Source organism: Choloepus didactylus, chromosome 7, assembly GCF_015220235.1.
Source record: "Choloepus didactylus isolate mChoDid1 chromosome 7, mChoDid1.pri, whole genome shotgun sequence".
NCBI lineage: Eukaryota > Metazoa > Chordata > Mammalia > Pilosa > Megalonychidae > Choloepus > Choloepus didactylus.
In genome coordinates this window covers 118,619,960-118,647,696 of record NC_051313.1, presented here as the reverse complement: position 1 = coordinate 118,647,696, position 27,737 = coordinate 118,619,960, and the positions used below count along the sequence as shown (strand labels likewise).

General features: G+C 40.3%; 1 protein-coding gene and 1 pseudogene across 1 annotated transcript; both read right to left on the bottom strand.

Moving 5' to 3' along the window:
• Window positions 1-7,067: 7,067 nt before the first annotated feature.
• On the bottom strand, window positions 7,068-7,547 carry LOC119540161 (annotated as a pseudogene).
• Window positions 7,548-21,199: 13,652 nt separating this feature from the next.
• On the bottom strand, window positions 21,200-25,763 carry LOC119540713 (RLA class II histocompatibility antigen, DP alpha-1 chain-like). The gene is made up of 4 exons (XM_037844691.1): window positions 25,649-25,763; window positions 21,861-22,142; window positions 21,511-21,663; window positions 21,200-21,264 (listed from the first exon to the last, which is right to left on the bottom strand). The coding sequence occupies exons 1-4, from the start codon at window positions 25,746-25,748 to the stop codon at window positions 21,200-21,202; spliced, it is 600 nt and encodes a 199-aa protein (XP_037700619.1). The 5' UTR covers window positions 25,749-25,763.
• Between the last annotated feature and the right edge of the window lie 1,974 nt (window positions 25,764-27,737).

Below are 27,737 nucleotides of genomic sequence, written 5' to 3'. Positions count from 1 at the left end.
AGAGAAGAGAGCGCAAAAATTGAGGAATTAACTGTTCACCTGGAGGAACTAGAGAAAGAACAGCAAACTAACCCGAAAGCAAACAGAAGGAAAGAAATAACAAAGATTAGAGCAGAAATAAATAAAATTGAGAACAGGAAAACAAAACCAGAAGCTGGTTCTTTGAGAAAATCAACCAAATCGATGGACCCCTAGCTAGGCTAACACAAAAAAAGGGGGGGGGGTGTAAATACATGCAATCAAAAATGGGAAAGGAAACATAACTACTGACCCTGCAGAAATAAAGGAGATAATGAGAAGATAGTACAAGCGACTATATGCTAATAAACTAGGCAACTTAGACAAAATGGACAACTTTCTAGAAAAGCATAGACAACCAACATTGACTCAAGAAGAAATAGACAACCTTAACAAACCAATCACAAGTAAAGAGATCGAGTCAGTCACCAAAAAGCTCCCAAAAAAGAAAAGCCTAGATTGAGATGGCTTCACATGTGAATTCTACCAAGCATTCAAGAAAGAATTAATACCAATCCTGCTCAAAGTCTTCAAAAAAATTGAAGAGGAAGGAAAGCTACCCAACTCATTCTATGAAGCCAACATCACCCTAATAGGAAAATCAGACAGATACTACAAAAAAAGAAAATTATAGAACAATCTCTTTAATGAATATAGATGCAAAAATCTTCAACAAAATACTTGCAAATTGAATCCAGCAGCACATTAAAAGAACTATACACCATGACCAGGTGGGGTTTATTCCAGGTGTACAAGCCTGGATCAACACAAGAAAATCAATTAATGTAATACACCACATCAATAAATCAAAGCAGAAGAACCATATGATTATTTTGATGAATGCAGAAAAGGCATTTGACAAAATTCAACATCCTTTCTTGATGAAAACACTTCAAAAGATAGGAATAGAAGGGAATTTTCTCAATATGATAAAGGCAATATATGAAAAACCCACAGCTAACATCGTTTTCAATGGTGAGAGACTGAAAGCTTTCCCTCTAAGATCAGGAACAAGACAGAGATGCCCACTGTCACCATTGTTATTCAACATTGTGCTGGAAGTTCTAGCTAGAGCAAGTAGGCAAGAAAAAGAAATAAAAGGCACCCAAATTGGAGAGGAAGAAGTAAAACTTTCACTCTTTGCAGATGACATGATTCTATATGTAGAAAATCCAGAAAAATCTACAGCAAAGTTATTATAACTAATCAATGAATACAGCAAAGTGGCAGGCTACAAGATCAACATGCAAAAATCTGTAGTGTTCCTATACACAAGTAATGTGCAAAAAGAAGAAGAAATCAAGAAAAAATTCCATTTACAATAGCAACCAAAAGAATCAAGAATTTAGGAATAAACTTAATGAAGGCCACAAAAGACCTTTACAAAGAAAACTACAAGAAACTGCTAAAATAAATCGAACAGGACCCCAAAAAAATGGAAGAACATACCATGTTCATGGATTGAAATACTAAATATAATTAAGATGTCAATTCTACCTAAACTGATTTATAGATTCAATGCAATACTAATTAAAATCCCAACAATTTACTTTGCAGAACTAGAAAAACCAATAACCAAATTTATTTGGAAGGGCAAGGTGCCCTGAATAGCCAAAAATATCTTGAGAAAGAGGAACAAAGTGGGAGGTCTCACACTACCTGACTTTGAAGCATATTACAAGGCTACAGTGCTCAAAACAGCACGGTACTGGTATAAGGATAGATATCCCAACCAATGAAATCGAGTTGAGTGTTCAGAAATAGACCCTCGCATCTATGGACAATTGATCTTTGATAAGGCCATCAATCCAAAGCAACTGAGACAGAGCAGCCTCTTCAATAAATGATGCTTGGAGAACTGGATATCCATTTCCAAAACAATGAAAGAGGACTCCTATCGCATTCCTTATACAAAAATTAACTAAAAATGAATCAAAGACCTAAACATTAGCACTAAGACCATAAGAATCTTAGAAGAAAATGTTGGGCAATTTCTTAAAGATCTTGTGATAGGAGGTGGTTTCCTAGACCTTACATCCAAAGTGCCAGCAACCAAAGAACAAATAGACAAATGGAATCTCCTCAAAATTAGACACTTTTATACATCAAAGGACTTTGTCAGAAAGATTAAAAGGCAGCCTACACAATGGGAGACAATATTTTGAAACCTCATATCAGATAAGGGTTTAATATCCCAAATACATAAAGCAATCCTACAACTCAACAACAAAAAGACAAACAACCAATTAATAAATAGGCAAAAGACATAGACAGACACTTTTCTGAAGAGGAAATACAAATGGCTCAAAAACATATGAAAAAATGCTCAACTTCACTGGCTATTAGGGAAGTGGAAAATCAAAACCACAATGAGATATTATCTCATGCCTACCAGAATGGCCATTATCCAAAAAACAGAAAATTACAAGTGCTGGAGAGGATGTGGAGAAAGAGACACACTTATTCACTGTTGGAGGGAATGTAGAATGGTGCAACCACTCTGGAAGACAATGTGGCAGTTCCTCAGGAAGCTATGTATAGATTTGCCATATGACCCAGCTATTCCATTACTAGGTATACACTCAGAGGAACTGAAAGTTAAGATACGAACAGACATTAGTAAACCAATGTTTATTGCGGTGTTATTCACGTTTGCCAAGAGTTGGAAACAGCCCAAATGTCCATCATCAGAGGAGTAGATAAACAAATTGTGATACATACACACAATGTAATATTATGCAGCTCTAAGACAGAACAAAGACACAGAACATATAATAATGGGGATGAATCTTGAGGACATTATGCTGAGCGAAGTTAGCCAGAAACAAAAGGACAAATACTATATGGTCTCACTAATATGAACTAACATTAATAAGCAAACTTTGAGACTTAAAAGCTGATAACAAAGGCTACCAGGCGATAGAAAGAGGGTAGAGATTGGGCATTTGATGCTGAAGGACTACAGAATAAAGTTTATAAAAACAGCTTTTATTAAGCCACAAGAAAGTCTCAGTAAAATCAAATTAATCAGTATCACATAGACCTTATTCTTTAGCCATAATGCAATTGAATTCTACGTTAATAAAAAAGATAAATAAATTAATTCCACACATCTAAAAGATACAATTAAATAAACATGGGATTTTAAAAATAAATGATAGACGACTTAATACTGAATGAAAAACTCTATACCAAAAGTAGTGCCAAAAAGGAAGCATCTAACTTTAAACGTTAGGAAAAGAAAGGCTGAAAACAAATGAGATAACCTTTTAAACTCAGAGACTACAATAGAAAAAAAAAGAAAAGAAAAGAAAATATAAATAATAAAGATAAGGGCAGATATTGATGAAATAGAAAAGAAACTGGAGAGACTTCACAAAATCAAATCTTAGTTCACTGAAAAGTTTAATGAGTTTGATACACCTCTGGCAAGACTGTTCATGAAAAACATGGGAGATACAAATGAACAATACAGAATGAAAAGGGTAAAATAACAATACATATATTTAAAAATGAAATAAACTTGTTATGATCAACTCTGCACTAAAGAATTTGAAAAGCTTTAATAAAATCAATAAATTTTGAGAAAACGTGTAAAAACTAAAAGAAAATAGGAAATTAAAAGAGATAATATGCATCATAGACATTGAAATGGTAAGCAAAGAATAGCCTTCCCAAAGGGCCCCAGGCCTGATGACAGATAAGGGAGTCCTGCCACATTTCCAAGAAACAGATCACTCCTATGTTTTATATATAATTATAGAAAAAGAAAGGAACTAAAGCTTTCTAGGTCATTTTATGAGGCTGGTGTATCCTTATGTCCAGAACCAGCTAAGGACAGTAAAAAAAAAAAAACAAAAGAAGAAGAAAATTATATTATCCATGCCACAGAAACCAGCAGTGAATTATGAAAACGATTAATTTTGATCAAGTAAGATTTATCATAGAAACATAATAATGGTTTGATATCAGAAAATAATGTGATTAACACATCAGTGGACAACAGAAAATTCATATTAATTTCAATCTAATTCAACTCAATGAAAACATGAAAAGAACTTGTTAAGTTTTAACAAATGGCAAAAATTATAAACCAAAAAGTGTAGCAAATATATTTATGGAGAAATAGATGCACTCCCTTTCAGATTAGGGAAAAGATAGATATCCTTTATTGTCATGCTAGTGTTTGACATGCTACTGAAGGTTCTGGACGTCAGTATGAGAATAGAACAAAAACAAAGCTGTAGAGGGACTAAGATGGTGGCACAGAGAGGAGTGGAAGCTAGTTAGTCCCCCTGGAACAACTAATAAACAACCAGGAACAACTAGGAAGGTCTGCTTTCCAGCCAGTGGGAAGGTGGAAAGAGGGACGAAGGGGCAAGGAGCACATGGAAATGAACATCTGGCACTTCTGCTTTTATCTCTTTACCAAAACTTAGTCATTTGGCCATGCCTTGCTGAAAGTAAGGCTGGAAAGTATAGTTGTTATTCTGGACAACCATGTGCCCCCACCAAAATCAAGGTTTCTATTACTGAGAAATATGGGATAAGTAGGCTTTATACACTGTCAATTTGAAATGAGCTATTTGGTTTGCCACACTTGGGCCACATTGTATATCACAAAATGGTTAGAAAATGCACAATATGGTTGTCTTTAGAATTGTGATTTAGTTTGTATTTGTGTAACTCTTTCAGCCATTTCTTCCCTGTTATCATAAACACTTTGGTTTGTGGGGACAGCTGATGTTTATTGGCAGACTAAGAACTGCTGTGTACAAACTGTCACTGTTTTAGCCTCAACTCTGAAAGCCTTTCCTGAAAAAAGAACAATCCCATCTGTCACCGTTTCTCAGTAGTCCAAAGCTACATTGTTTAAGGTTCTGCTTTTCTAAAACTGTATTTTTATTTCCCTTTCTGGAAGGATTTTTTTTTCCTTTTGTTTTAGAATCAAAATAGTTTGAATGAATATTTTAGCCATTCCTGGTACAAGACTGAGCTAGTGAGAGGCGTTGATTCATCCCCACATAGTGTATATGGTTACTCTAGGGCTTTTATCTTAATTCCCCTTCTGAGTTGAAAAAAATACTCCGACTCTCCCTTGTTCTCCCTATAGAAACCAACTTTTCTGCTCAGTGTAATAGGGTTGAAAAATTTAATTCATGATTTGATTTGTCCATGCAGTGAAAATATTTTCTTTAATTTTGTAGCTGATCTGTTCATTTTCATGAGCTCCACCTTCTGATGAGTAGACAAAAATGTGCTAAAGCCGAATCTCTTTTAAAGCTTTGTCTGATGTGGTCATTTGAACAGTCTCTGGTTGTTGCTCTGTCTCTCTTGGATAAAAGTGCTTGTTTCTTGTAAGTAGCCTTCCCTCCCTCTTTCTCTCCAGATATCTAGGGGCAGAGCTGTGACTTCTGCAACCTTGCCTTTCTGGGGAAAGCAAGGTGCTCGCAGCAATCAATCTTTAGCCTTCCCTTTAGCACCTCTGCCTCCTAGGTGACACCCTTTTTTCACCTGGATTCCGAAGCCAGCAACCGATGAACATGGGGCCCATTCTTGTGGCTCAGGTCATGTCCTTCAGTGATCTGACTTCACTTTGGCTCTCACTGGTGCTCACAGCATCTGAGGTCTGGCTCCCATGCCCAACTGTTCTTGGCCTACCTGGATTACTCTGCAGCCCTTGCTGCAGAGCCCCTCTCCTTACCCTTCTGGCCCTTGCCCCAACCAGACTCACAGCTACTTCTGTGTCTAGTCTATACCAAGTGGGAACCAAGGGTGGCATCTTTCCCAGGGTTCCTAGGGTTCCAAATAAGGAATAGAGCCCAAAGCCCCTTTCTGCCTTTCATGTCACTACTTACTCACCAAATGCAAGTCCTCTCTTGGGGCCAAAGCCTTGACAGGGGAAATTGATCTAGACTCCTCACTCCATTTCCTACTCCCACAATATCCAAGGCTGGAGAAGAGGCTGTTTTCTCCATATCATATGCTCCTTTAGTAGATGTGCCAGTTTGAATGTATTGTGTCCCCCAAACACCATTATCTTTGATGTAATCTTGTGTGGGCAGACGTAATCAGTTTTGATTAGATTTCTTTGAGTGTTTCTTTGGAGATGCGCCCCACCCAGCTGTAGGTGATAACTCTGATTAAATATTTCCATGGAGGCATGGCCCCACCCATTTAGGGTGGGCCTTGATCAGTGGAGCCATATAAATGAGCTGACAGGCAGAGGGAACTCAGTGCAGCTGTGAGTCATGTTTTGAAGAGGAGCTACAGCCAAGAGGGACACTTTGAAGAAAGCACAGGAGCTGCAGATGAGAGACAGTTTGAAGATGGCCATCAAAAGCAGACTCTTGCTCCAGAGAAGCTAAGAGAGGACAAATACCCCAAGTGTAACTAAGAGTGACATTTTTGAGGAACTGGAGCCTAGAGAGGAATGTCCTGAGATAAAGCCATTTTGAAACCAGAACTTTGGAGCAGATGCCAGCCACGTGTCTTCCCAGCTAACAGAGGTTTTCCAGACACCATTGGCCGTCTTCCAGCGAAGGTACCTGATTGTTGATGACTTACCTTGGACACTTTATGGCCTTAAGACTATAATTTTGTTACCACATAAACCTCCTTTATAAAAGCCAATCCATTTCTGGTGTTTTGCATTCTGGCATCATTAGCAAACTAGAACAGTAGAACTGTGACTGTGGTCATAGCTGTAAGGGGTTTCTTTTCTACTTTGTAGGGGAATTCTCTGAGCTAGGTCAGATCCCTGGTTAAGGCAAGACAAGCAGGGGGGCAGGGATAAATCAATTTGGAAAATTTTCAATAGACAGTAGCATAGCCAGCAAAGCTATATAGCCTTGCTGAATAATCATGTTTTGCAAGTGAGAAACTATGACTTCCTTTCATCTTTTTGTAGCATTTCTGCAGTCTCATTTTTAGACTGATGAACACTTTATGCCAAAAGGTGAAAGAGAAAATAATAATTTTCAAAATATTATCTTTACATTTGCTTTTTTTTTATGATCCACAAGTCTTTTATTTCTTTTTTACACCTTTTATGCCATGAATTCATAAGGAATGGGCTCCAGTAGCTCAGGCTGTTTTCCATTGGTTCGCACAAAGTGTGCTTCTCTAGGTGGAGCTGGCTGACGCTTCAGTTGAACCCAGGTACCTTTCTCGTTGGCTTCCTTTTTTTCTGATCATTTTCCTTCACACGCTTTAAGAAGCTATCTCGGCTCTTAGAGTGTTTAATATGCTCAATACGTACATTAATTCTCTTGGCAAGAATCTTGCCCTTCACTTGTTTGTTTACAACGATACCAACAGCATGCTGGGTAACATTGTAGACTCTTCCAGTTTTGCCATGGTAACATTTGTGAGGCATTCCTTTTTGAACAGTGCCCATTCCCTTGATGTCTACAATATCACCTTTCTTGTAGATTCGCATATACGTGGCCAGAGGAACAACTCCATGTTTTCTAAAAGGCCTAGAAAACATATAGCTGGCTCCTCTTTCTCTTTGTGTTCGTCATTTTGGCAAATTACTGCAAGATGGCGGTTCCGGCCGAAAGGCTACATTTGCTTTTAAGGTCTGCCCCCAATTTTGTCTTCTTAAACTTCATAACATCTAAGTCAGTCTGCCTCTTTGCTGGTAGTGTGTAACTGGAAGACCTGCATTCAAGTCCTGGTTACCAGCTAGGTGGTGGTGGATGAATTATTCATTTCTTAGTGCCTCAGTTTCTTTGTCTTTAAATGTGAATAAGTATCTACCTCACAAGTAATATGTGAATATGAAGTTGGGGTGATTATGTGAAAGCACTCTGTAAACTCTGGAATGCAGCCTATTAATATTGGGAGGAATGTCCAAGATCACAACATAAAATCTGTAAGTAAAAATTGTGGATCCCAGCCAGGACCCCCCTCCCCCCATGGCCCGAGCTGCAAAGCCTCAGGGTGCTAGAAAGCACCTCTCTCCGAGCAAGTGAATACAGCTCAGCTGATCTCCAACTGGGGTTTTAATTAACAAACATGGACTGCTCAATACAAGCTACGAATCCCCAACAAGAAGACAGAGGCTTTGGGTGAAGACTGACCTTGGAGAGCCAGAGGATGGCCACAGACTGGCCCTGAAAGGGGCTTTCTGTCCCTGTTTCAGCTCAGTGGAGAAAGCCTCAGCCATTTTCAGTTCCCAGCACTCTGACCCAGACAAGGGTGAAGATAGCACAGGCAGAGTCTATTCAAATGCTAATGACCTCTCCCTAGGAGGTCTATCTTCCCTAAGAGGAAAGAGGTAGGGCCCAGCTCTATTATCTGCCTTCCATTCAGAACCAGACCCCAAAGCCTGGGGGAAAACAGCCACGGGCCACAACTCCTTACATCAGTCTGGAGTTACAGGCTAACAAGTGCCACCTGCTGGGCAGAAAAGCACAGTGACTTGAGGTCTCACAGGGTGTACCAATTTTCTAAGACACACCCTCAGGGAAACCAGATACTGAATATTTCTTCCTTCTGGGACCTGAGTCCATTTTGGTTTGGGAAAACCTGACTGGGGTAACCAAGGAAACCTTGCCTGGACAACAGAAAACTACAACCTATCCTAAGAATATTGAAGTTATGGCCCAGTCAAAGAAACAAACTTACACTTCTGAGAAACAGGAATTTAAACAACTAATACTAAGTCAATTCAAAAAGTTTTGAGAAGATATGGCAAAAGAGATGAAGCGTATAATGAAAACACTGGGCGTACATAAGGTAGAAATTGAAAGTTTGAAAAACCAACTGGCACAATCTATGGAAATGAAACGCACAACACAAAAGATGAAGGGCACAATGGAAACATACAACAACAGATCTCAAGAGGCAGAATAAAACACTCAGGAACTGGAGAACAAGGCAACTGAAAGCCTACACACAAGAGAACAGATAGAGAAAAGAAAGGAAAAATGTGAGCAATGTCTCTGGGAACTTAAGGACAAAATGAAAAGGAGGAATGTATGTGTCATTGGTGTCCCAGAAGGAGAAAAGAAGGGGAAAGGGGCAGAAGCAATAATAAAGGAAATAATCAATGAAGTTTTCCCATCTCTTATGAAAGACATAAAATTACGGATCCAAGAAGTGTAGCATAATACCCCAAACAGAATAGATCTGAATAGGCTTACACCAAGACATTTAATAATCAGATTATCAAGCATCAAAGATAAAGAGAGAATCCTGAAAGCAGCAAGAGAAAAGCGATCCATCACATACAAAGGAAGCTTGATGAGACTATGTGCAGATTTCTCAATAGAAACCATGGAGGCAAGAAGGAAGTGGGGTAATATATTTAAGATACGGAAAAAGAAAAACCACTGACCAAGAATCCTGTATCTGGCAAAACTGTCCTTCAAATATGAGGGAGAGCTTAAAATATTCTCTGACAAACTGACAATGACAGAGTTTGTGTACAAGATACCTGCTCTACAGGAATCACTAAAGGAAGCACTGCAGACAGAAAGGAAAAGCCAGGAGTGAGAGCTTTGGAAAACAATTTTGGGAGATAGTAGCACAGCAATGTCAGTACACTGAACAAAGATGACTGTGAGTATAGTTGAAAGAGGAAGTTTAGGACCATGTGGGACACCAGAACAAAAAACAAAAGATAAAGACTGGGACTGTGTAACTCAGGGAAACCTAGGGTGCTCAACAATTTTAATAAAAGATACAAATAGGTTTTTACATGAGGTAGAACAAATGAATGTCAACATTGCAAAGTGTTAAAAACAGGGTGGGACTGGGGGGTGGAATACAATCAATGCAAACTAGAGACTATGACTAACAGAAACATTGTATTATGCTTCCTTTACTATAGCAAAGGCAATATACCAAAGTTAAACGCATATGGGGCAGAGGGGAATACGAAAAGGGTATGGGACTCCTGGCATTGGTGATGTTGTCTGACTCTTTATTCTACTTTAGGTTAATGCTGTCTTTCCTTTTGTTACTTTCTAGTTGTCATGTTTTCTTTCTCTCTCTCTTTTCTTTTTCTTTTGTCTCTGACTTCTTTGACTCTTCCTCCTTCTTTGTGGAGGAAGTAGAACTATCCTTATATAGATAGTGGCGATGGTGCTGAATACATAAATACGTGACTATACAGGGAACCAACTATTGTTTACTTAGGATGGAATGTATGGTGCGTGAACAAAACCATCTTAAAAAAAGGGGGTTGATGAAGAAACCTTAGGGCACTATATTGAGTGAAATAAGACAGACACATAAAGGCAAATATTGCAGGGTCTCACTGATATGAACTAATTACAATAAGTAAATTCATAGACATGAAATATAAGTTACCAGGATATAGAATGAGGCTAAAGAATGGGGAGTGGTTGCTTATTATGAGCAGAATGTTCAACTAGTGTGAACTTAAACGTTTGGAAATGGACAGAGGTGATGGTAGCATGTTGTGAGTATAACCAACAGTGCTGAAAGGTGTGTGAAGCGGTGGAAAGGGTAAACTCATAGTCATGTATGTCACCAGAAGGAAAGTTGGAGGTTAAAAGATGAGAATGTATGAAACACTGAACCATTTTTTTTAACTCATTTTTACTGAGATATATTCACATACCATGCAGTCATACAAAGCTTACATTCAATCATTCAATTGTTCGCAGTACCATTATATTGTTGTGCGTTCATCACCAAAATTAATTTTTGAACACTTTCTTTACCACACACACAAAAACAATAAGAATAAAACAAAGTGGAAAAGAACAATTAAAGTAAAAAGAACACTGGGTGCTTATTTTTTTTTTTTTTTTTTGGTCCCCATTTTTCTATTCATCCATCCATACACTGGACAAAGGGGAGTGTGGTCCATATGGCTTTCCTGATCACATTGTCACCCCTCATAGCTACATTTTTATAAAATCGTCTTCAAGATTCATGGGTTCTGGGTTGTAGTTTGATATTTTCAGGTATTTACTGCTAGCTATTCCAATTCATTAGAACCTAAAAATGTTGTCTATATTGTGCGTAAGAGTGCCCACCAGAGTGACCTCTTGGCTCCTTTTGGAATTTCTCTGCCACTGAAGCTTATTTCATTTCCTTTCACATCCCCCTTTTGGTCAAGAAGATGTTCTCTATCACACGATGCTGGGTCTAGATTCCTCCCCAGGAGTCATATTCCTCGTTGCCAAAGAGATTTACTCCCCTGAGTGTCAGATCCCATGTAGGGGGGAGGGCAGTGATTTCACCTGCCAAGTTGGCTTAGCTAGAGAGAGAGGGCCTCATCTGAGCAACAAAGAGGTATTTGGGAGGAGGCTCTTAGGCACAATTATAGGCAGGCCTAGCCTCTCCTTTGCAGCAACAGTCTTCCCAAGGGCAAGTCCTGTGGTAGAGGGCTCAGCCCATCAAACCACCAATCCCCTATGTCTGTGAGCACATCAGCAACCATCAAGGTGGGGAAAGCCCAACACCCCTGCATTCTCCACCAGCTCCTCAAGGAAGATCTGCATGTTTTTTCATTAAAACAGTGAATCTTGTGGTGGACAATGTCCATGATTAACTGTACAAATATTAGAAATCTCTCTCATGAACTATAACAAATGTATGACACTATAACTAGAAGATAATAATAGAGAGGCATATAGGAAAAAAATACATACCTATTGCAAACTATATACTACAGTTAGTAGTATTTTAACCTTCTTTCATCAATAGTAACAAATGTACTATACCAAAACTATGAATCAATAATGGAGGGGGAGTGGTTAGGAGTATGGTAGGATTTGAGTTTCCTTTTTTTTTTTTTTTTTTTTTTGTCTTTATTTCTTTTCTGGAGTAACGAAAATGTTCTAAAAATTGGAAAAAAATTAATTACAGTGATGGATGCACAGTTGTATGATGGTACCATGGGCAATTGATTGTACACTTTGGCTCTTCAGATAGTTGTATAGTATGTAAACAATCTCAATCAAAAAATATATTTAAAAAAACATCAAAGCTGTAAAGATTGTAAGGGAGAGGTCTAATGGTCATTTGTCACAGATGATATACTCTATAGAAAAATTAAAAGAATCAATGAATTAGTAGAAAAATTAGAAAGTTTGGTAAATTCAATTGATAACAGAAAAACTAACAAAAATCAAGAAATACAACAATAATAATCAACTAGAGAATACAATTAAAGAATAAAATATTCACTATAAAATAAATGCTATAAGGATTAGTAATAGATCGAAAGAAAGCAAGAAATCCCAAAATGAAAGAACTTTTTAACTCAAATAATAAATATTTTAAAGATGTGAATAAATGGAGAGGTATTTCATGCTAGGAAATAGGATCACTAATGTTTAAAGATTTCAAATTGCCCCTAATTTATCTGCATATTTAATGCAATTACAATGCAAATTCCTGTGGGAAACTTTGAAGAATTCAACACACTTATTCTAAAACTTATAGGAAAGGATAAAACTGCAACTGCACAAGAAGTTAAGCCAATGCCACAGCACGTGTTGTATAAGGACACATCTAAAACTGACACATATTGTCACTGACCCCACCGACGGCCCACCCAGACCCTCCTCACCAGGCCTGTGCCCCACCCAGGCTGCAGTGGGTCCCGCTTGCTGACCCCCTTCTCCCGAGAACTGCCCTCGGTAGACGTTCTGCCCAAAGATGCACACATGACCAAGGACTGACCGATGGGGTACAAAATCCTACACCCCTTGCTCAAGGTGGAGGTAGCTCGTGGAACCATTTATGCTCCAAGCTCCTCATGGGATCAGGCTGAGGCTGGGCTCCACCGGAGACCACGTCCTGTCCTGCTTCCCTCTCATCCACACAGATTTCTCCTGAGAGTCCTCCCTCAGTAAATCACTTTCACAAGAATGCCCATCTCAGGCTCTGTCTTCTGGGAAGCCAAACAAAGACACCTAACTATTTCACATTGTTTACTCTCATGGATAATAAGATAAAAGAGAGGCACTTGTGTGGATTAATGATGAGCATATGCCATGAACTGAAGACTATACAAAATACACCGCTCTGTACCTTGAGTCCAAAATAAGAAAGAAATTGAATTTTTTAAAAAGGCATGGTCATTGCCACTGAGAATGTCACTAGTTAGCAGAGGAAAGATGCATAAACAGATACATAAATTTTTAAGGCAATGATAACTATGGAGTCAGGAGCACAGGAGACCTGTGTATGTGATTCAGCAAGACAAAGGGTGTTCACTGGAAAGAGGAAAGGGACTTAAGAATCTATTAGGGACTCCCGAAGATGGCAGACTGGTGAGCTGTATGTTTTAGTTACTCCTCCAGGAAAGTAGGTAGAAAGCCAAGAACTGCATGGACTGGACACCACAGAGCAATCTGACTTTGGGCATACTTCATACAACACTCATGAAAACGTGGAACTGCTGAGATCAGCGAAATCTGTAAGTTTTTGCGGCCAGGGGACCCGCGCCCCTCCCTGCCAGGCTCAGTCCCGGGAGAGGAGGGGCTGTCAGCTCCGGGAAGGAGAAGGGAGAACTGCACTGACAGCCCTTATCGGAAACACATTCTACTGATTCAAACTCCAACCATAGATAGACTGAGACCAGACACCAGAGAATCTGAGAGCAGCAAGCCCAGCAGAGAGGAGACAGGCATAGAAAAAAAACAACACGAAAAACTCCAAAATAAAAGCGGAGGATTTTTGGAGTTCTGGTGAACATAGAAAGGGGAAGGGCCCTGAGGCGCATATGCAAATCCTGAAGAAAAGCTGATCTCTCTGCCCTGTGGACCTTTCCTTAATGGCCCTGGTTGCTTTGTCTCTTAGCATTTCAATAACCCATTAGATCTCTGAGGAGGGCCCCTTTTTTTTTGGTTTTTTTTTTTTTTAATCCTTTTTTCTTTTTCTAAAACAATTACTCTAAGAAGCCCAATACAGAAAGCTTCAAAGACTTGCTATTTGGGCAGGTCAAGTCAAGAGCAGAACTAGGAGAGCTCTGAGACAAAACGCAATAATCCAGTGGCTGAGAAAATTCACTAAACACCACAACTTCCCAAGAAAAGGGGGGTGTCCGCTCACAGCCATCATCCTGGTGGACAGGAAACACTCCTGCCCATCGCCAGCCCCATAGCCCAGAACTGCCCCAGACAACCCAGTGTGACGGAAGTGCTTCAAATAACAGGCACACACCACAAAACTGGGCGTGGACATTAGCCTTCCCTGCAACCTCAGCTGATTGTCCCAGAGTTGGGAAGGTAGAGCAGTGTGAATTAACAAAGCCCCAGTCAGCCATCATTTCAGCAGACTGGGAGCCTCCCTACACAGCCCAGCAGCCCAGAACTGCCCTGGGGGGACGGCACTCACCTGTGACGTAGCACAGTCATCCCTCAACAGAGGACCCGGGGTGCACGGCCTGGAAGAGGGGCCCACACAAAACTCTCAGGAGCCATACGCCAATACCAAGGACTTGTGGGTCAGTGGCAGAGACAAACTGTGGCAGGACTGAACTGAAGGATTAGACTATTGCAGCAGCTTTAAAACTCTAGGATCACCAGGGAGATTTGATTGTTAGAGCCACCCCCCCCTCCCTGACTGCCCAGAAACACGCCCCATATACAGGGCAGGCAACACCAACTACACACGCAAGCTTGGTACACCAATTGGACCCCACAAGACTCACTCCCCCACTCACCAAAAAGGCTAAGCAGGGGAGAACTGGCTTGTGGAGAACAGGTGGCTCGTGGACGCCACCTGCTGGTTAGTTAGAGAAAGTGTACTCCACGAAGCTGTAGATCTGATAAATTAGAGATAAGGACTTCAATTGGTCTACAAATCCTAAAAGAATCCTATCAAGTTCAGCAAATGCCACGAGGCCAAAAACAACAGAAAATTATAAAGCATATGAAAAAACCAGACGATATGGATAACCCAAGCCCAAGCACCCAAATCAAAAGACCAGAAGAGACACAGCACCTAGAGCAGCTACTCAAAGAACTAAAGATGAACAATGAGACCATAGTACGGGAGATAAAGGAAATCAAGAAGACCCTAGAAGAGCATAAAGAAGACATTGCAAGACTAAATAAAAAAATGGATGATCTTATGGAAATTAAAGAAACTGTTGACCAAATTAAAAAGATTCTGGACACTCATAGTACAAGACTAGAGGAAGTTGAACAACGAATCAGTGACCTCGAAGATGACACAATGGAAAATGAAAGCATAAAAGAAAGAATGGGGAAAAAAATTGAAAATTCGAAATGGACCTCAGGGATATGATAGATAATATGAAACGTCCAAATATAAGACTAATTGGTGTCCCAGAAGGGGAAGAAAAGGGTAAAGGTCTAGGAAGAGTATTCAAAGAAATTGTTGGGGAAAACTTCCCAAATCTTCTAAACAACATAAATACACAAATCATAAATGCTCAGCAAACTCCAAATAGAACAAATCCAAATAAACCCACTCCGAGACATATACTGATCACACTATCAAACACAGAAGAGAAGGAACAAGTTCTGAAAGCAGCAAGAGAAAAGCAATTCACCACATACAAAGGAAACAGCATAAGACTAAGTAGTGACTACTCAGCAGCCACCATGGAGGCAAGAAGGCAGTGGCACGATATATTTAAAATTCTGAGTGAGAAAAATTTCCAGCCAAGAATACTTTATCCAGCAAAGCTCTCCTTCAAATTTGAGGGAGAGCTTAAATTTTTCACAGACAAACAAATGCTGAGAGAATTTGCTAACAAGAGACCTGCCCTACTGGAGATACTCAAGGGAGCCCTACAGACAGAGAAACAAAGACAGGACAGAGAGACTTGGAGAAAGGTTCAGTACTAAAGAGACTCGGTATGGGTACAATAAAGGATATTAATAGACAGGGGGGAAAAATATGACAAACATAAACCAAAGGATAAGATGGCTGATTCAAGAAATGCCTTCACGGTTATAACGTTGAATGTAAATGGATTAAACTCCCCAATTAAAAGATATAGATTTGCAGAATGGATCAAAAAAATGAACCATCAATATGTTGCATACAAGAGACTCATCTTAGACACAGGGACACAAACAAACTGAAAGTGAAAGGATGGAAAAAAATATTTCATGCAAGCTACAGCCAAAAGAAAGCAGGTGTAGCAATATTAATCTCAGATAAAATAGACTTCAAATGCAGGCATGTTTTGAGAGACAAAGAAGGCCACTACATACTAATAAAAGGGGCAATTCAGCAAGAAGAAATAACAATCGTAAATGTCTATGCACCCAATCAAGGTGCCACAAAATACATGAGAGAAACACTGGCAAAACTAAAGGAAGCAATTGATGTTTCCACAATAATTGTGGGAGACTTCAACACATCACTCTCTCCTATAGATAGATCAACCAGACAGAAGACCAATAAGGAAATTGAAAACCTAAACAATCTGATAAATGAATTAGATTTAACAGACATATACAGGACATTACATCCAAATCACCAGGATACACATACTTTTCTAGTGCTCACGGAACTTTCTCCAGAATAGATCATATGCTGGGACATAAAACAAGCCTCAATAAATTTAAAAAGATTGAAATTATTCAAAGCACATTCTCTGACCACAATGGAATACAATTAGAAGTCAATAACCATCAGAGACTTAGAAAATTCACAAATACCTGGAGGTTAAACAACACACTCCTAAACAATCAGTGGGTTAAAGAAGAAATAGCAAGAGAAATTGCTAAATATATAGAGACGAATGAAAATGAGAACACAACATACCAAAACCTATGGGATGCAGCAAAAGCAGTGCTAAGGGGGAAATTTATAGCACTAAACGCATATATTAAAAAGGAAGAAAGAGCCAAAATCAAAGAACTAATGGATCAACTGAAGAAGCTAGAAAATGAACAGCAAACCAATCCTAAACCAAGTACGAGAAAAGAAATAACAAGGATTAAAGCAGAACTAAATGACATAGAGAACAGAAAAACAATAGAGAGGATAAATATCACCAAAAGTTGGTTCTTTGAGAAGATCAACAAGATTGACAAGCCCCTAGCTAGACTGACAAAATCAAAAAGAGAGAAGACCCATATAAACAAAATAATGAATGAAAAAGGTGACATAACTGCAGATCCTGAAGAAATTAAAAAAATTATAAGAGGATACTATGAACAACTGTATGGCAACAAACTGGATAATGTAGAGGAAATGGACAATTTCCTGGAAACATATGAACAACCTAGACTGACCAGAGAAGAAATAGAAGACCTCAACCAACCCATCACAAGCAAAGAGATCCAATCAGTCATCAAAAATCTTCCCACAAATAAATGCCCAGGGCCAGATGGCTTCACAGGGGAATTCTACCAAACTTTCCAGAAAGAACTGACACCAATATTACTCAAACTCTTTCAAAACATTGAAGAAAATGGAACACTACCTAACTCATTTTATGAAGCTAACATCAATCTAATACCAAAACCAGGCAAAGATGTTACAAAAAAGGAAAACTACCGGCCAATCTCCCTAATGAATATAGATGCAAAAATCCTCAACAAAATACTTGCAAACCGAATCCAAAGACACATTAAAAAAATCATACACCATGACCAAGTGGGGTTCATTCCAGGCATGCAAGGATGGTTCAACATAAGAAAATCAATCAATGTATTACAACACATTAACAAGTCAAAAGGGAAAAATCAATTGATCATCTCAATAGATGCTGAAAAAGCATTTGACAAAATCCAACATCCCTTTTTGATAAAAACACTTCAAAAGGTAGGAATTGAAGGAAACTTCCTCAACATGATAAAGAGCATATACGAAAAACCCACAGCCAGCATAGTACTCAATGGTGAGAGACTGAAAGCCTTCCCTCTAAGATCAGGAACAAGACAAGGATGCCCGCTATCACCACTGTTATTCAACATTGTGCTGGAAGTGCTAGCCAGGGCAATCCGGCAAGACAAAGAAATAAAAGGCATCCAAATTGGAAAAGAAGAAGTAAAACTGTCATTGTTTGCAGATGATATGATCTTATATCTAGAAAACCCTGAGAAATCGACGATACAGCTACTAGAGCTAACAAACAAATTTAGCAAAGTAGCGGGATACAAGGTTAATGCACATAAGTCAGTAATGTTTCTATATGCTAGAAATGACCAAACTGAAGAGACACTCAAGAAAAAGATACCATTTTCAATAGCAACTAAAAAAATCAAGTACCTAGGAATCAACTTAACCAAGATGTAAAAGACCTATACAAGAAAACTACATAACTCTACTAAAAGAAATAGAAGGGGACCTTAAAAGATGGAAAAATATTCCATGTTCATGGATAGGAAGACTAAATGTCATTAAGATGTCAGTTCTACCCAAACTCATCTACAGATTCAATGCAATCCCAATCAAAATTCCAACAACCTACTTTGCAGACTTGGAAAAGCTAGTTATCAAATTTATTTGGAAAGGGAAGATGCCTCGAATTGCTAAAGACACTCTAAAAAAGAAAAACGAAGTGGGAGGACTTACACTCCCTGACTTTGAAGCTTATTATAAAGCCACAGTTGCCAAAACAGCATGGTACTGGCACAAAGATAGACATATAGATCAATGGAATCAAATTGAGAATTCGGAGACAGACCCTCGGATCTATGGCCGACTGATCTTTGATAAGGCCCCTAAAGTCACTGAACTGAGTCATAATGGTCTTTTCAACAAATGGGGCTGGGAGAGTTGGATATCCATATCCAAAAGAATGAAAGAGGACCCCTACCTCACCCCCTACACAAAAATTAACTCAAAATGGACCAAAGATCTCAATATAAAAGAAAGTACCATAAAACTCCTAGAAGATAATGTAGGAAAACATCTTCAAGACCTTGTATTAGGCGGCCACTTCCTAGACTTTACACCCCAAAGCACAAGCAACAAAAGAGAAAATAGATAAATGGGAACTCCTCAAGCTTAGAAGTTTCTGCACCTCAAAGGAATTTCTCAAAAAGGTAAAGAGGCAGCCAACTCAATGGGAAAAAATTTTTGGAAACCATGTATCTGACAAAAGACTGATATCTTGCATATATAAAGAAATCCTACAACTCAATGACAATAGTACAGTCGGCCCAATTATAAAATGGGCAAAAGATATGAAAAGACAGTTCTCTGAAGAGGAAATACAAATGGCCAAGAAACACATGAAAAAATGTTCAGCTTCACTAGCTATCAGAGAGATGCAAATTAAGACCACAATGAGATACCATCTAACACCGGTTAGAATGGCTGACATTAAACAAACAGGAAACTACAAATGCTGGAAGGGATGTGGAGAAATTGGAACTCTTATTCACTGTTGGTGGGACTGTATAATGGTTCAGCCACTCTGGAAGTCAGTCTGGCAGTTCCTTAGAAAACTAGATATAGAGTTACCATTCGATCCAGCGATTGCACTTCTCGGTATATACCCGGAAGATCGGAAAGCAGTGACACGAACAGATATCTGCACGCCAATGTTCATAGCAGCATTATTCACAACTGCCAAAAGATGGAAACAACCCAAATGTCCTTCAACAGATGAGTGGATAAATAAAATGTGGTATATACACACGATGGAATACTACGCGGCAGTAAGAAGGAACGATCTCGTGAAACATATGGCAACATGGATGAACCTTGAGGACATAATGCTAAGCGAAATAAGCCAGGCACAAAAAGAGAAATATTATATGCTACCACTAATGTGAACTTTGAGAAATGTAAAACAAATGGTTTATAATGTAGAATGTAGGGAACTAGCAATAGAGAGCAATTAAGGAAGGGGGAACAATAATCCAAGAAGAACAGATAAGCTATTTAACGTTCTGGGGATGCCCAGAAATGACTATGGTCTGTTAATTTCTGATGGATATAGTAGGAGCAAGTTCACAGAAAAGTTGCTATATTAGGTAACTTTCTTGGGGTAAAGTAGGAACATGTTGGAAGTTAAGCAGTTATCTTAGGTTAGTTGTCTTTTTCTTACTCCCTTGTTATGGTCTCTTTGAAATGTTCTTTTATTGTATGTTTGTTTTCTTTTTAACTTTTTTTTCATACAGTTGATTTAAAAAGAAGGGAAAGTTAAAAAAAAAAAAAAAAAGATGTAGTGCCCCCTTGAGGAGCCTGTGGAGAATGCAGGGGTATTCGCCTACCCCACCTCCATGGTTGCTAACATGACCACAGACATAGGAGATTGGTGGTTTGATGGGTTGGGCCCTCTACCACAGGTTTTACCCTTGGGAAGACGGTTGCTGCAAAGGAGAGGCTAGGCCTCCCTATGGTTGTGCCTAAGAGCCTCCGCCTGAATGCCTCTTTGTTGCTCAGATGTGGCCCTGTCTCTCTAGCTAAGCCAACTTGAAAGGTGAAATCACGGCCCTCCCCCCTACGTGGGATCAGACACCCAGGGGAGTGAATCTCCCTGGCAACGTGGAATATGACTCCCGGGGAGGAATGTAGACCTGGCATCGTGGGACGGAGAACATCTTCTTGACCAAAAGGGGGATGTGAAAGGAAATGAAATAAGCTGCAGTGGCAGAGAGAATCCAAAAGGAGCCGAGAGGTCACTCTGGTGGGCACTCTTACGCACACTTTAGACAACCCTTTTTAGGTTCTAAAGAATTGGGGTAGCTGGTGGTGGATACCTGAAACTATCAAACTACAACCCAGAACCCATGAATCTCAAAGACAGTTGTATAAAAATGTAGCTTATGAGGGGTGACAAGGGGATTGGGAAAGCCGTAAGGACCACACTCCACTTCGTCTAGTTTATGGATGGATGAGTAGAAAAATAGGGGAAGGAAACAAACAGACAAAGGTACCCAGTGTTCTTTTTTACTTCAATTGCTCTTTTTCACTCTAATTATTATTCTTGTTATTTTTGTGTGTGTGCTAATGAAGGTGTCAGGGATTGATTTGGGTGATGAATGTACAACTATGTAATGGTACTGTGAACAATTGAAAGTACGATTTGTTTTGTATGACTGCGTGATATATGAATATATCTCAATAAAATGAAGATTAAAAAAAAGAATCTATTAGGATGAATTTTAACTTGTATTTCTATGTCTTTTCTTCTACTCAGTGAGAGCTGCAAACTGGTCTTATTTTGTGTGTAATAGAGGGGCAGTATAACACAGTGGGTGAGGGTGCAGCCTGTAGTGCCCCAATGCTTGCTTCAAACCTCAGCTCAACAGCTTTCGAGCTGTGTGACCTTGAACAGATGGATGGCCTCTCCTTGTGTCCCTTTCCCCCCTATAAATGGGGCAGTGATGGTATTAACCTCCAAAGAATACATAAGAAACATTTAGAATAGTGCCTGGTGTATAGTTAGCAACTCAACATTTGTTGTTTATCATTTATATTTGTTATTGTCATCCTCTAATTCAGGGACTCTAAAATATAAACTGCTCAAAGATTCCCTATTGATGTGTTTCTCCTCCCCGTACACCACCTGTATCTTGCATCCTCTTCTTTTCCACTGTGTCCCCAATACCCCACCTCTAGATGATTCACAGGAACCTGTGAACCCGGAGATGCATCCAGGACACACGACAACAGTGCCAGCAATGATGCCCACCAGCCCCACCGCCAGGCCTAGGGCACAGACCACAGTCTCCATCGTCTCAGGCACCTGGATGGGCTCCTGGGCCTCTGGGGAGAGAATAAAGAGACGGGGTCAGAAGGTGCAGAGTAGGGACTGGCCTCCAGGGTGTAGGGTACCATAAGTTAGAAACCACAGAAACCATGAGATGGTGAAGTTTGGATAATGTGCCATGAGACATGGGACTAAGGAAATCAGGTCCCGAGGGGTGGATCCTGGATATAGTGTCAGGACGGGGGATGCCTACCCCAGTGCTGGAGGAGCAGCCCGTCCAGGCCACAGTGCTCCACCTGGCAGTCATAGACGTTCTCGGCCGTGGGAAGGAATGTCAGGTAGTGGAACTTGTGGAATCTGAATTCTGTGCTGGGCAGGAAGAGGCTCTCGCCGACACCCTTAGTGACCGGCTGCCCATTGCGCAGCCACGTGACGTTGAGCACTGGCGGGAAGAACTTGTCCAGGTGGCAGATGAGGGTGTTGGGCTGGCCCAGCTCCACAGGCTCTTTGGGAAACACGGTCACCTCGGGGGGCTCTGAGGAAGGACAGGACCTGGTGAGGCTACCACCTTTGGCCATATCTCTGAGGTTCCACCACCCCAGGCCCTATATTCTCCAGATAATGGCCACCTCTCTCAGGGCCAAATTTCTGCTGCCCCAGGACTCCAGGTCAGAGCTCTGGTTCCTCATGCTCCTGACCTTGCCTCTCCGCCCACCTTCCTCTTGAGGAAGAATCAAAGGCCTCCTCCCCAAGGACTTGAGCTCCCAGCTTTCCTCCAATGCCTGCAGGCTCGGGGGGGGGGGGGCTCGCTCCTGTGTGGGTGTCCGGGTCTCCACTGAGGGACAGGCAGCCCTCCCATCCCTCCAGGCAAGGCTAGTAACAAACGTTGCCCATGTGTAGTGGGACCATTGGATCAGGGTGTCCAGGTTCTTCCTCGCCATGACGATGTCATCTATACCCCTCCAAGCATCAAAGTCAAAGGCGTGAACAAACTCCAGCAGATGCCAGACTGTCTCCTTTTGAACCAGGTCCATGTAGAACTGCTCATCCTCATCAAATGCAAACATGTACTCCCTGGAAGGTCTACGTGTCTGGACAAATGCTGCTTACATTGACATGTGGTCCACTGCATGAAGAGGAAGAAGGAGGCTGGGGAATGTGTGAAGATTCAGGAAAGTAAACACAACACAGGAAGTAAGTGGATAAAGGGAAGGCTATTAGGGACCTGAAGGAATGATGCAGAAAAGGAGAGAGGCAAAATGACAGAAAATAAAAGAAGTGGGAAGGAAACAATGAGAGAAATGACTCTTAAAAATTCAGATTCTTTCTCTTGTCCCTGAAGACTAAAAAAAAAAAGAAAGAAAATAGTAAACACAGCAATAAAAACAACAAAATTAGACAAAATTCATAGAGTACCTACCATGTGCTAGGCATTTATTCACTGAATCCTGGGATTCCACATAGAAGGCATTATTTTGCATTTAGGGAAATGACCACAATTTATTCTCCTCCATCCCCTCATAGGACCAGACATAAAAAATGATTGGAAAAGTCACAAAGAAGGGAATGCTGGAATGGGCTTTTCTTCATTTTTTTTCAGGGTAAGTTTAAAAATAGTGAAGGAAATGAAAACAGCTCCAGAGTTTTGATGCTTTTTATAGATTTCATGTTACTTTCTTAGTTTTGAATAAAAACTGTGGGATGTGTAATTTTGTGTGCAACCCTTTCATTTTAGGCATGTTGAATTAAAACAACATCCACACATTTTCTTGTTGAATTTAATTTTTAAGTGTGGTTTCAATTGGAAATAAAATTTGTTGTTGCATTTGAAGTACTGATAGGATCGTATCTTAGTTTTCCCTGATGTGTAAGGAGCAGCAAATAGCTGAGAACAAAGAATCTGTTAGTATTCTACAGCAGAACAATAAAAATGAGAGCATGTGGGGGTTTCCAGTGGTAGAGGAACCAAGCTGAAGTAAGATGAGACTTCAGCATTCACTCGTCTATCTCCCTAAACAAGGGTCCCCCTGAACAGCACCCACAGGCGGGAACAAACCCTCTCACTGGAGCTTTGTAGTGACAGGTAGTGACAGGGAGCTCATTATCCCACATGGATGCTTAGGGTTCTCCACTGGGGGTACGGGCTACAGAAAAGGTAAAAGAAAAAGAGGGGGAGAAAACAAAAATTACTGAGAACACACATGGCTACATGGATGTGGCTTATTCACCTTAGGATATTCATTTTTATGATAATCACAAATTCTTAAAACTGAAGTCCTATGCATTTTGAAGCAAATCATTCTCTTCAAATACTAATTTTCATTCAGTAAAAAAAAAAAATCAGTTGAACCTTCACTCCAGACACTAAGGATATAACTCAGAAGACATGATCCCTCTTCTCCTCAAGATGCTTGGAATCCAGAGGATGAGAAAGGCAATGAAAAGACAATTATTACCTATGTGGTTTGATCACTACTGAGTATACAAGGTATATAATGTATGCAAGTATACATTGCTGAGTATGCATTGCTGAGTATACAAGACAAGATGCTACTAGAGAGTAAAAGGGCACAAAAATCAAAATGAGATTTAGGAAAGGCTTCCTGGGGAAGCTGTTGCCTGAAGTTAGCAAAGCAGAGAAAGGGGAAAATGGCATTTCTAGCAGAGGAAGAAGTATATTCAAGAGTGGAGAGACACAAAGCTGCAGGGAGAACTGTAAGTTCTCCAGTATGACTGGAGCTAAGGAGGTGTGAGGACAGGGCTACAGAATGGTGAGCCTTGTGTGCTAACTGCAGGTGTTTGAGTTTAATCCCATGGGGCTTGGGAAATTTTTGAAGGATTTTAAGCATGAGAGCGATTGTAATCACATTTGTATTTGGAGGTGGCAGCCGTGGGAAGGATGAAATGGAGGAAGCTAGTTTGAAAGCAAGGCCAGCAGGAGCTCCTCAGCAATCAGAGGAGGACTAAAGAGGTTACAGATGGAGGTAAAGAGAAGATCAGATGAGTTTCAATGTCAGTGAAGAGGTCAGAATACATAGGGATCAGTAAATTATGCAGTAGAAGGGTCCAGAAATGATGCAATGTGGAGAAATATGGTGCCACTGACAAAAAGGAAGTGATTGGGAGAAGATGAAATGTTGTTTGTGGCAGGCTGAGCTTGAATTTCCATGGTATAAAGTGGAGTTGATTTGAGGGCACTTGAAAGAAGTGATTGGATCTCAGGTGAGACTGGGCTAGTGACAAAGACTAGGGAGTCCTCAGGGTGGGTGACATTACACGTTTGGATTGGGTCCTCTGAGCACAGTGTGTAAGGTGAGAAAAGCAGGGATCTGTGTGTGTGGTCCTGGGTCCTGGCAAACACAGACATTAAGAAAGAGGCTGAAAGGGAGGACTGAAAAATAGAGGAAAATGAGGAAGAGGTGTGGTCATGAAAGTCAAGGACTAGAGAAAAATTCCAGGGAGTGGGAAGTGGTCAGCATCACAAATATGACTAAGGATATAAGTAAGCCACTGGCAGGAAAGTGACCACTGTTTTCAATTGTTTGGAATCACTAATGGTTGCACTGAGGGGACACTTCAGAAATGTGGTTAAAGCAAAAGGGAGAATTAGGTGGATTGAGGAGTGAAAGAAATGAGAAAAAATCAAAATGAGGCAGATGCCTATTTCAAGACATTTAACTCTGAAATGTAAGAGAGAGAGAGAATCTCCAGAGAAAGATGCAGAGTCCTGATTCCCCACTCACCAGCTCTGGCGCCAGGATGTTTGGGACATGTATTAATCTCTTTGAGTCCCAGTGTCTTCATTTCTAAAATGGGGATACTAAGTACCTTCCTGAAAAGGTTGTGTGAGGCCAAAATGAGGGTTGGCACTTGGTAGGTGTTCAGTAAATGGTGGCTACTATTGTTGGAAGAAAGAGAGGAAGCAAAGGAGAACCTCAAGTAAGGGAACAAGGAAGGGAGAGGAGAAACAGGCAAGAAAGCAGCCCCCACCTATGGGCTCCTGGCTCTCCCATCCCCACCCTGGTCCCTTTGAGCACTCACCCTTGGGGGCCCCGGCTCCTCGGGGGCTCAGCAGGGCAGCCAGGGTGAGGGCTCGCAGGATCAAGGCTCTGGTCTGGCTCCTCATCTCTTCGAGGTGCATCTGCAATGACCACCGTGAGCCAGACGGTGACGAGAAAATGAGACAGTCAGAGCAGGGAGGAGCTCTGAATCCAGGGCTTATTTCCCTACGCGTGGAGGGAGAAGGGGTGGAAATGAAAGAGCTTGTGAGGGCTCAGCCACCCAGAACCCGCTGGGTAAAGAGGCTAGAACAGCTGGGAGAGGAGATGGGAGAGTTTTCAGGGACCACATGGCCCGAAAGTCCCAACCTGCTGTAGGGTTTTAGGAGAATAGGAGGAAAACTAAAATGAAGGTATCATAGTCACCTTCCTCAGAAAGGGGTTGTTTGGAAACATGTTACTGAAATTGATCCTTCGGTATTTTTTATTAGTAGTTGCTTTTGTAAATGGGTAATTTTTCTTCATAATTTCACCTGGATTCTTAGTTTCGCAGAGGAAGTTGCTTGATTGTTAGCAAATGATTTTTGTTATCACCCTTTTATACCTTTGATAATGGGGGGGGAGATTTCTTTGATGTTTCCAGATGTATAAACAGAATGCAAAAATACTCAATTATTTCATTTCTAATTTTATTCTTTTTATTTCTTCTTCATACAAGAATGTGGTTACACAAGTCACCTTTATTTTTATCTCATTTTTAAGAGATCTTTCTAATATTTTCCCATTAAATGTAATGTTAACTCTTTGCTTTATACTATAAATAGGTGTAGAACTATATAGTAAGTCTCTCTGATATTTATCAATAAAATAATTATTAAAATGATATAATAATGTGTCATATTTGATCATTTTTCTTGCTTTGAACTAGCTTTGCATTATAATAATTGCCATTTCATCTTGATATGCTGTGTGCATAGCTTACTATTTCTCACATAACTTAACATCACAGATTTCCAAATTCTGAATATTATCTCAATTAGTTTTCCTAATATACCTATGATGAAGATTCCATAATTACCTCCATCCACAGGAGAGGGATCTACAACACAGCAGGTTAAATAACTTGCCTACAGTTATAAAGCCAGGAAGCAGCAGAAAACCCATGAATTTTCCTTGTAAAACTGTGTTCTGACCACCTCTTATAATGTATCTTCATTCCTAGAAGAAAACCCAAGTTAAATAATGTTACATGCTTTTAATCAATTTATCAACATTTTATATAAGTATTTAATAAATTTGTTGAAAAGTTATAATTGTTTTGTTATTTTCTCTTAGGTTCAAGTGGAAGCATATTTACCGCACATCAGAAACCCAGCATTTTATGCATGATTGTTCTGTAAGCCCACAACTTCTCTAATTAAAAAAAAAAAAGTCCTCGTGGTGCCTCTTAACTCCCTCTTCCCCATCTCTGGAGCACACAATTCTTCCTGAGAATATGGTGCTCTTATGCTACCTCCCAAATTTCCAGGGGAAATTGAAACTCCCAAATTCACCTACCCTAGCCTCTTTACCCATTTTCTGAGAGAAGGGAAAAGGAAAATTTGCTAAGATTTATCACTAAGAGGGGCATAGAATTGGACAAACACAGCTCAGGTGTGGAGCTTGTGCCTTCCAACCTGGAAATGAGAAATAAATGGAGAAGCTTGAGTCGTAAAGAACAGGAGGAAGCCATGGAGGTAGCTGAGGAAATGAAAAATCACCAACAGGAGAGGCAGGATGGAGATGTGGATAGAAGAGCAGGCAAGCAGGGTGGTGGGTGATGGGGGCTGGTGAGATTATAGGAGGTGACATGAGTATTCTGAAGCTTGTGAGAGGGATGGATGGGGCAGATATGGAGCCCAGAGCACCGCACAGTTTAGGTGCCCAAGAGAGGAGCTGATGGCTGAGTGAAATGTGGAGTTAGGAGGAACTTTGATCAAATGGGCTGAGAAGATTCCACCGTTTCCTTCATACTCTTCCCAAAGGAGCAGAAGTGGAAAGAGACAAAAGTGGAGGGGCTGGCTTAAAGGGGTCTGGGGAAAGAAACTAAAGTTGTCGAGAAAACACCAGGGATTGTAAGGTACCAAAGAAAA